This window comes from Felis catus, chromosome F2 (assembly GCF_018350175.1).
Source record: "Felis catus isolate Fca126 chromosome F2, F.catus_Fca126_mat1.0, whole genome shotgun sequence".
Classification (NCBI taxonomy): domain Eukaryota; kingdom Metazoa; phylum Chordata; class Mammalia; order Carnivora; family Felidae; genus Felis; species Felis catus.
The window spans coordinates 8,564,718-8,575,387 of NC_058385.1; the positions used below are offsets into that span (position 1 = coordinate 8,564,718).

The 10,670-nt window shown below is 46.5% G+C and overlaps 1 protein-coding gene across 2 annotated transcripts; it reads left to right on the top strand.

Moving 5' to 3' along the window:
* The first annotated feature begins 3,231 nt into the window (after positions 1-3,231).
* Positions 3,232-9,698, top strand: CHCHD7 (coiled-coil-helix-coiled-coil-helix domain containing 7). 2 transcript variants are annotated; one of them, XM_023248415.2, is made up of 4 exons: positions 3,232-3,373; positions 6,532-6,601; positions 8,034-8,176; positions 9,518-9,698. In XM_023248415.2, the coding sequence occupies exons 2-3, from the start codon at positions 6,548-6,550 to the stop codon at positions 8,148-8,150; spliced, it is 171 nt and encodes a 56-aa protein (XP_023104183.2). In that variant the 5' UTR covers positions 3,232-3,373; positions 6,532-6,547; the 3' UTR covers positions 8,151-8,176; positions 9,518-9,698. The 2 variants fall into 2 exon arrangements, with proteins under 2 accessions (XP_023104183.2, XP_023104182.1); XM_023248414.2 differs by having other exon boundaries at positions 3,242-3,373; positions 8,078-8,176.
* The last annotated feature ends 972 nt before the right edge of the window (positions 9,699-10,670 follow it).

The following is a 10,670-nucleotide window of genomic DNA, read 5'->3' on the forward strand; positions in this document are numbered from 1 at the left end:
GCAGATAGGGGCTCAGCTGTGAACACACGTTAACATACAATGGGCTTCAAAACAATAATCTGTACAGTATGGAAGGAAAAAATATTCTGTGTAAGCAGTCTAAAAATCCAGCTCTAATTTTAATCCATTGCTATAACTCATAAAAAAACAAAAGAAAATAGGCATTTATTTCAGAACTCCATATACCTGTGGAAAACGGAGCCCAAGTAAATTCTCTCCGAGAGTAACCTTAATCTCAAATAGAGCACAGCTGACAATGGACACATTTTAATTTTTGAAAATACTGTGAACATGTAAACCATTAGAGTCCATAGTAGTTTATGATCAGTAAACATTTCCTGGCAAATAACACAAATAAATTCAACTGAAAAGATGCAGACTGACAGGTCTCAGGATTTTAAAACCTTTTAATTTCCAAGTAGCAGAGTTCCAGCACATGTATAGGATGGGCTTTAAAAATGGGTCTACGTAAACTTTTCCATGGTGTTGGTGGATGTGCTTTTTTTTTCCCCTTAAAGAAATGCCTACTGCTTACAGTGTAAAAGAATCTCCACCACTCTGTCTGCAGTTTTCAACCAGAAGTCCTCAATGTACCTTAAGCCAAATTGAATATTAGGTATTTTACAGCTTTTACAAAATGGCTGTAAAATCACATTATGGGCATACACAGCTCTTTGATCTTGCTGCACAGAATTCATAACTGTTCAATAATGCTATACCATTACACCACACACCTTAAACTATTTCCATTTTTCCACAAATCCTTCCAAAACCAGCTTCCAAAGCAAAGAAATGTAACATGAAAAGTTCCTGGGAGGCTTGTTACACAAAAGAACAGCTTGGATACAAACTAATCTACACAATGTCCATCTTCTGGTGAGCCTGTTTATCCCTCCTTTCCCTCCATCACTCCTAAAGGTGGCTGCACTCGAGTAGTGGAAAGAGAAGGCTCTTCCCTCACCACACCCTCCCAGCACCTCTGCTTTTGGTCCTCAGACAGGGATTCTGTGTAGGTGATGAAAATCACAAGAAAAGAGAAGCTGTCCCTTTAAAATGCCCTGCTCTGTCCCATATCCCACGTGGAACCAACATCAGCAGCACTTTCCCATTAACTTCAATGTGATGCAAGAGGCACCATCCTTTTATATACGTAAAACCAGAAAACTTCAGCTTAATATTCTTTACTAAGGATGAACAGGTGAAGCAAACGGGTCAGGAAGGGAGAAACCAAGCAACTCCCCACCCCTCCCCAAAAGGTGCTCCAGTCTTGCACTCCAGTCTCTCTGTGCAACATCACCTCTCTACCCCTCCTCTGTAGAGCCCAGATTAAAGAAAGGAGGGAGCCACTAACAAAACCTGAAACATAAATGCGACGAAAATGCAATCTAAAGCCGGAAAGGTTTATTCTTCCAATCACACGTATTAACTCTATTAAGAAAATGGCATCACTTTTTTTTTTCCACCAAAAAAAACCACCCACCCCGCAAAGATCATTAAAAGAGAGTTATAAAATAGCAAATATAGTGTTTATCTTATCTCAGATCAGTCCACATTACCAATAAGTTTAGCAGTTTCTGCACTACCACCTCCCCCCTCCCTCCCCCTCCTTCTCTTGCATCGGATTTTCACGTTTTCTCATTGTCGGTTGAGTTATAAAAGGCTTTTGCCCTTCGAAAGTTTTAAAAAATAAATAAATATTAACTCCTTGGTCCCTGCAAAGTCAAAATGGACTTCAGGGGAAAGGCGGTTCATACTTTTACCTTTAGCGAGAAAAGGGGGAGCATCCCGGATTTTTAGGGATTTTTTGCGATTTTTAAAAAATTTTTATTTGGTTATATGCCTGAGTTCTCCCTCCATTTTGGTTGTTTATGATACTGACAACAAGCTGTCCCTGCTCTGTGCAGATCTCCTGCTTTCATTTAGCACCCCCTCCCCCTACCCCCCCCCCCCTCGCAGCCACACATCCAGGGCTCACACCTCCCCGCAGACCCCGCACCCCGACCCCGACTCGCCCACCTGAGGAAAGGGCAAAAACAAATTCATTTCTCCAAAAAAGAAAAACCTCTTTTGAAAAAGGGGCAAAGTTACCCCAAGTCACTCAAAGTGCCCCCCAAATATTGCCGACTGCGGGTTTCCGCCAGGCCCTTTGGGAAGCGACCTTCCCCCGGGATGTTTTGGTGGAAAATGCGGAGAGTTTACTCTCAAAACTGAATTTATATTAATTTTTCCCTTATTTTTCGGGTCTCTAATGTCTTCCGCTCTCGCTGCTGCCGCTGCCGCTGTCACAATATTCACAGCACCAGAGAGGAGGAGGAGGAGGAGGAGGAAAACTTTTCAAACTTTCCAGACCCTGAATAAAGGGTTTTTTTTTTTTTCCCACCGACCTCACCTTTGGGTCTCCAGCCGCATCGCCCCCTGCCCTGTCAGAAGCGACTTCGGGAGTCCTCACACCCCCGCTTAATTATTTTATTTTATTTTTTATTATTATTTTTCTCTCTGGGGTCCTGAGCAGGGGCTGAGAGTAGCACAAACTTTTCCTCCTCCTGCCGCCGCCGCTGCTCCTCTGCCCCCTCGGCTAGTCCCATAATTTAAATAACCCTGATATTTCTCCCGCTAAACGCCTCTCCGCCGCCCCGGACCCCGGGAGAACTCACCGCGGGGCTTTAACATCCTCCCTCCGGCCCGTCCGCCGCCTTTACACCGCCCGCGGAATTTCTAATAATTTTTTTCTCATATTTCGGGCTGGACGCGGCGGGCCTGGAAATTGTTTCCTTACGCCTCTTTCCAGCAGCCATTGTAGTGTATGCGCTGCCCCTGCAGCCCAACTTGCAGCTGCCGCTGCCGCCGCCGCCGCCGCCGCCGCCGACGTCGCGCCCACCGCCGCCTCCCCCGGCTAGCTCGGCCGCCACCCCCGCCTCCCGCCGGCCCGCCCCCGGTCCCCGCCCGCCGCTGTGCCCGCCCCCCGCGCGCGCTCCGCCCCGGGGCCGGCCACTAGGCGCCGCCGCCGCCAGGGACGGGCCCGCCGATTGGGCGGCGGTGCCGCCTGTCAAGCCGAAGTGTTAAGAGGCGGGCCTCGGCCCGGGGGGCGCGGCGGGGCGGGGGAAAGGGGCGGCACCGCGGGCTCCGCCCCGCCCACTCCTCCCGCCTGGGCCCTCCTCCCGCCGGCTGGGGGCGGGGCGAGACCCGCCCGCCCCCGCCCGGCAGGGCCCGGCTCGGCTGTCAGTCTGGCGGCGGCGCGCGTCGATTGGGCCGGCGGCCGCCGGGGAGCGGGGGCAGCACGTTGGGATGCGCGCTACTTAAGGTCCAGCTGCGTGAGCCATTGACGTGTTTGGAGCTGGAGACGGCCTGGGCGCTGGCGAAGCGGCGGCCCGAGGTGAGTGGTCCCCCGCCCCTCCTTCCGCGGCGGCTGCAGGGATGCAAGAAGAGAGGGGTGCACCTGGGCCACCGCGGGGCCCGAATCCGCTCCTTCGGTTGTGAAGCCCCTACCACCAGGCCTTGCCTCAGCGCGGGCCCCTTCCTGTCCCTCTTTCTCCCCACGATTCGGGTTTATCCGGGCTGGGGACGAGGAAGGTGACCCTCGGCCTGCCTGGGCACCCCTAGCTCTTTCTTCACTCTGTTTCTCGGCCTTTGGGGCGTCATTGCCTACCCCCACCTCCAATTTCCTGCCTTTTCCTTTCCCCCTGCCCCACTCGGCTCCATCCAAGGTCAAAGCAAGGTGTGTTCACCTGTGCCCGTCGTCCACCGTTAAACCGACAGGCAGCATCGCCGTAGGCAGCGAGGCCGCTGACTCGCAGCCAGTTTCTCCATTCGACTTCCCCGCTCCGCCCCGCCATGCCATGCTGACTTCCTGACCCTGCCTTTCTGCACCCAGCAGTGGGTTAAGGGCTTTGGGCTCTGGCATAACGTGTTTCAGCTTCCTGCTAGTTGCATCTGCGTTGTATCAGACCCACAGACCTTGCCTGGGCTCTGACCAGCATGTGGGCATGGACGTGTTCCCTATCGTTCCCTTTCCCTTGCCTTTCAAAGCTAGTTGGGGAGTGGGGATGTGAACTGGATGGGAAATCAAGACATATATATGTATATATATATATATATATATATATATGTATATATATATATATGTATATATATATATATTTACAGTTTGCCTTTTGGAGAGATTTTTAGAGTTATTCCTCAAATGTGCTGTGCTTTTGTGACCCCTCCCTCAAATCTTTGGTTTTCTTTCTGTCTGTCCTCTGCAAGAAGAACTTGCTTTGTAATATTTGCTTCGTGCCTTCAGAAAGTAAGCAGATAAGCCCTCTCTAGCGGAACACTCGATCTTCCCTTTAGCCCTTTTCCTCACTGTAAATTGACATTTCCTCTTCATTTCCAGTGATACTTGAGGATTCATGCAAAGAAAGTGACATTTAGAAATCCAAACTTACTTTGACTTGTATTTAGAATCCGGAAGAGAAAGGAAATGAAATGTGAATAACTTCATGCTGCAAACCTGATTTTGTGTATATGTGATGTTACCCAGGTGTTATTTTTATCAAAGAATTCTTGAATTCTTGATTGGTGATGATTTTAAAATGCAGTGCACGTGCAGTTTCATGTAAGGCATGCAGCCTGAATTTTGCCCCAAGCTGATCGTTGTTGAGATGATATATAAGGAGTATGAACAGCTAAGCAGAGTTCTGTATTCTCACGTCATAGGATGGATGTTAAAAAAAAAAAAGAAGGATGTGAGTTTATTTAGTATCGTTATCTTCATAAGAAGTCAAGCCTGCAAAAGAATCATATTCAGGAGAGGAAGAAGCTTCTAGATACAATTGAACAGCATCTTGAAATTCCTTTTTACCTCGATGTTTCTGTTAGTTAAGGTATATTCATGTATTGTTTTTAAGTTTATTTTGAGAGAGAGAGAGAACGCGTGTGAACAGGGGAGGGGCAGAGAGAGAGGGAGAGAGAACGTCCCAAGCCGGCTTTGCACCATCAGCATGGAGGCCAGTGCGGGGCTCAGTCTCACGAACCTGTGAGATCAAGACCTGAGCCGAAATCAAGAGTCAGATGCTTAACCGGCTGAGCCACCCAGGCACCCCTAAGTATATTCATGTATTGATCAATGAAAATCATAAAATGAAATAATTTCTTAGAGGATTCCTAAAATCTAAAGGATCCTGCAATAACTAAACTCTTTTCCACCCTTCTTTGTAAAGATTAATCTCCTTTAGCCTGGACATCCTGGTCTCTGAACTAGGTAACCCTTGACTGCAAATGCCTCCATTTTTTAGGAACTTACGGGGTTTGATTGATTTTCCTGAGTGTCCCTTATTTCTTTTAACATGACAGATATTTTTTTGATGATGTCGTCCAGAGCCAGAAAAGTAGAAACCCTTTCATACAAAATTTCTGACCTTTGGTCAAACTGACTGATGGCGGTTCTTTGCTGGGCGGTGTTTTGTGTGTCATATTGCATCGTTGCTTGTTTCTCCTTAAATCTTTAGGTGGAAGATGATTAAGCTAGAGCAGGATTCAAGAGCAGGTTAACTCAGCTTCTTAAACTTAGTGCAGAACATTTAAAAATATTTGTGGGTGGCTCATCAATAGAATATCGATGCATTAAAACAAAAAAAGCCACTTTGAAATAATTAACAGTGTGTTGACTGTTGTTGGTTTTTGTTCAACATTTTCTCTTTTAGTTCCTTTCTATGACATGTCTTCGAAGATGATAGACATACCAATTTGGGTTGAACTCCATTAGAGAGAGCAGTTGTCCCAGAGGATAGTTGACATGCCTATTATGGAAGTACTCTGTGACTTGATAGAATCATCATCGGTTGGCTGTTAGGGAACTGTGATCAATCTTTAATCGATAAAGACTTGTGCAGAGCTGTATGTGTAAGGCTTGAGTCGGAAGATTAATGAACCACGGTAACATTCTGTGACTTCCTTTAAACCAAGGGAAGTATCCGTTAAATAGAAGACGCCCCTGGAAGTAAAGCTTTAGTTTTTCTTTTTTAACTTTTCGAAATGTCAGCTGAGCCGTCACTTTGTTCTTTTGGTATGCTGGCCAACCTTGGTGCCGGTTAGAGTACACACTCTGAGTTTAGTTAACAAATGTTTTTGCTAAAGTTGGGTTGTCTTAATGACTCCACACTCATTTTATATGCTGATCGATGTACAATAAGGAACTAATTGTTAGAGTGCACGCTGTATTCTCAGGTTTTGTTAGGACATTTCACAGCTTCACCTTTGGAAATAAAGATGAACTAAAACCGAATTATAGCTGAACTGTCCTCTTGGGCATTATGATCAACTTGCAGCGGGCGAATTTAGATATGGCCCTTGTGCTGAGGCACCATGGCAGTGCACAGGAAAAACACGTCCAAATGTTTATTCTCAGAATACAGAGGCCATATGAAGTTCCTTACTCGATAATCATTATGCCAAAATTAATTTTTCAAGTACTCGTGGGTCTAATGAGATGTATTGATTTATTTTTCTCTCATCTGCCATGGAACTCTTTTCTCCAACGTCTGCCTGCAGTCAGAAACCTGTTAGGATGCCTATGGTAGCACGGCGGCTGAGAGATCCAGACATAAACCCTTGCTTGTCGGTAAGGTGGTTTGCTTTTCATTTTCATGAGGTGAAGTTGGAAAAACAGGCTTGTTCTGCTTTTGTGGGTATCTGTTTTCTGCGGTTCTTGAATAAAGTTAATTCAATACAAAAAAGATTCCTGGCCAGCGTATCCTTATTTCACTAGAACATTTTTAGGTGTTCATAATTTAGCTGACAGAGATTCACCTCTTCTGGGTTTACCGTCGCTTGTATAACGTGCAAGCATTTAGCTGTCGCTGAAACTCCAGACAGGCATAGGTTAACAGCAAGGAAAATCTTTGGTCCAGAAATGGAAAGTTGCAAACTATGTTTTTAAACTGCCACTGGAATTTATGTTTTAATAGCAATAATTTCATCATGTCCTTGAGACAGCCTGGCTGAGAATAAGGGCCTATAATAGAATGTGCCCATTTAAAGCCTAAAAATTTCCACAAAGGTTATCATATAAGCAGAACGTTTTGTTGTAGTAATAAGGTTTTATTGGCATGTATGTGGTGTGACCAGCAATACTGACTTGTGGCTTTGTTACCCTGGGATAACGCAGTCTCCCATGACTGGTGCTATTCCCTGATCCTATATACATTTTTCAAATATACACACTCGTTAAATATTTGGCGTAGAAATTTAGCTTTGCTTCGTGTATCAGATCTGTTTTCAACAGCTTTATTCAGTCTGTCTAGATAGACTGTGTTTCTTAGAGCTGTGCAGCAAATTACCTACCCCTTTAGTTAACACTTTCCCTTCAATGACCTCTCAGAATCCTACTTTTCACTTTGAAGTTTGTTATCCAATCTACTTCCGGTTTAGACAGCTTAATTTTAATTCCCAAATGGCCGCTACTCTCTTTTGAACTCACAGCCCTGTGTTGCTCACGTAGGTTTTGAAGTGATATTAATGATATCTATTAAAACGGCATACATGATAGTATATGTACTTGCGTAATGCAGTGAGTGATAGCCAAAAATACATCGAGATGAGTGGTGGTAATTTAAGTTGCCTTGATGTAGACCAGTGATTAGCGACTTACTTGGGATCTCGAAACCAGCTTAACATCAAACAGCCAAGTCAAAGCTGGAAAACAGGACAGCTGCACTTGGAACTGGGAGACTGGGTTTTGACTCTATGCTGCGCGGCAGTGATTTCGAGCACATCGCACCTTGCCTTAGCTTCTTTGTTAAACCCTCACTGGGGTAAGTGATCTCAGTCAGTGCTCCGGCTCAAGTTCCTGTGATCAGATATTCAGAAAACTGACCCAGACTATGAAAAGGAAGATGTCTGCTCGGAGCAGAACGAGTACTGGGCTAGTCGGACAGATAATTCAGTGTTTGTTCATGACGCGTTCGTTAAAATGAACAGAAAGGAGCGAGTTCATGTTACCTGCTCTGGGGGGAAGGAGCCTCAGAAGTTTGGGATTTTTTTTTTTTTTTTAGATCCCATTCCACCCCCTAAATGATGCCTGTCTTACATCTTTAAGGAATCTGATGCTTCTACCAGATGTATGGATGAAAATAACTATGACAGGGAAAAGTGTTCCACTTACTTCCTGAAGTACAAAAACTGCCGGAAATTCTGGGTAAGCCGAGCTCGGTTAGCTTCGTGTTAAAACTCCTCTCTGAGGCGTGAAATTGAAGCCCAAACTTAGTCAGTACCCACAGTCTTTTCTTAGTGATGACTGGGGAAACTTAACTTTGGCTCTCTCCTGTGCGCACCCTAAAGGATCCTTGAGAGCTCTTAACTGGCCACCTCCTCCTACTACTCCATCCAGGCAATAACAACGCAGTTCTGACTTAGGTGGGTCTTCCTATGCATGTAAGATCTGCAGCCCTAAAACAATAAGCTTGTTACAATTTCACTTTTCCTGGAGAGGAGCGGACTGGATAACTTGTTCTGTCGTAACACAGACTTCAGCTGCCACACTCTCCCCCGGGGTGAGCAGCCGTGGCTGGGACGATGGTGACACCCGCAGCGAGCACAGCCATAGTGAGTCGGGCACCACTGGCTCATCCTTTGAGGAGCTGGAGCTGGAAGGCGAGGGACCCCTGGGATTGCCGAGGCTGAGCCCCGAGGCTGAACCCCTAGGGACTGTCAAGTGGCCCCGGAAACCTAGTACCCCCTGAGAAGGGTGAGGAGGTAACCCTAGGCTCACACCCTCCTGGGGTGCGATCACTAAGGAACTGAACAGACTCTCCAGCCCTCTTCTTCCTTGACCTCTTTGGCCCAGGCTGGGGCCTGGGCCTCAGGGGGACCTGACTTCCACTAACCCTGGGCTCTAGCTGAGCCTTCTTACCACACCTGTGGCTTCCAGAGCCAAAGGAGCCAGGGACTGTATTCTGCACCCAGACCCCAGGGCTACCGCCCCTCTGACATCTTTTTTCAGAATCACATTGGAGCTTCCAGGACCAGAATAAAGCAAATGATTTTCTTGATTCACCGGGGGGTGGGGGGTGGGGGGTAAGGCTTCCATTTCTGCCTTCTCCTATCCCACCACCACCCATGGTAGTTAAAATGCCCCCCTTTTTCTTGAGACATCGGTATATGATTTCTTTTTCTCTGAGCCCTGGATCCAGCTACTTCCTTTCCCTCTTTTGAATTAACTGTTGGTTTCATTTAGCAATCACTTAGTAGGTCCTCTGGATGGACTGGATTCCTGTGCTCTCGTACTTAAACAGTATATTCCAGCCCAGTTACTGTCAATGGATTCCTATGAGAATAATCACTTCTATTTAATAGTTAATAGCTTGAAAATATTGTCCGAAGTATGAGAATTAGTTTCTTGGTTTTTCCTTACACTTGGTTTTTAGAATTTCCCTTATGAGGACGTAATAACCAATTCCTGGCAAATGATTAGCATTTAATATGTGTCTGATTTTGGTTTCTTCTTCTTCCTTTTTTTTTTTTTAAAACCTACATGCAGAATTCTGTCATGATCCAGAGAAGACAGAACGGAGTGCAGCCGTCTATGCCTACAGCAGCAGAAAGAGACGAGATCTTGGGGGCGATGGGAAAGATGCCCTACTGACTGTTTGCATTAAAATTGTTTATTTAACTTAGAAGCAGATGAATATTTTTAATAAACGGTGACTGTGACCTTTGAACACCTTTCGGGCCTTACGCAGGCAGATCTCCAACTCTACAAGGGGAGACAAAGTTAAGTTAGCCCCGTGTCCTCTGTGTTTGCGCTCAGTGCCATGATGGTGGTCCGCCGCGGCTGGCTGTGCCGTGCCGCGGAGTTCGCGTTACTTCCTGAAGGTAAGGGAGCATTAGGAAAGGTGACATGAGGAGTCCCGCTTTTCTGCGGGTAACGGGCACAGAGGACAAGGAAAGACTTCGCGGCCGCACAAGGAAGGTGGTGTTTCCAAGGATGGCAACGCGATGGGAGGAAAGCTCGAGCTGGGTCTGGAGAGTGGTCTGTAGACTGTACCACCGAGAGTACGAGGTGGCGGTGGAGAGGCGGACAGAAGCCCGGGAAGGTGAGTTCAGGGTGGCTGGGTGGCGGGCCTCAAATCTCGGGCTCAGTGCAAAGCAAGACCCCGACCCTCGCTTCACTCCCTTACCTCTGTTTAAATAAGGTTAGTATGTTGACTAGGCGGGGAAGCAGGGGTGCGGGGGGGGGGGGGGGGGGGGGCGTGTCTTAGACAAATGGCAGGCCCAAGAACTGGTTTTCTTTTCTTTCCGTAAGGATTCCGTGACTGAAATCCACACGTATTGGATAACCTTCTGAAGGGATAGTATTCTTGAAGCGCAGTCATGGGAAAAAGCTGATTCTCTTCGAAGTGGGATTTCTCTTTGCAGGAAGAGATGGGTAGGAAGGATACAGGGGTTCATAGGTGAACGCACGGGATGAGACTAGAGCCCTACTGCGTTTTCTGCCGTAAACACAACAGCATTCAGTATGGTGATGGGGGCAAGTCGTGTGGCAACTCTCATACCCACCAGCTATTTAAATCCAGTTTGTCTCATTTACAGAACAGTTTTATAACATATATTATTTAATAATATTTAATGTATACAAAAAAATCAATGAAAACAGCTTGTGTCCCTTCTCTTTATCTGGCGCTGGGTCAAGA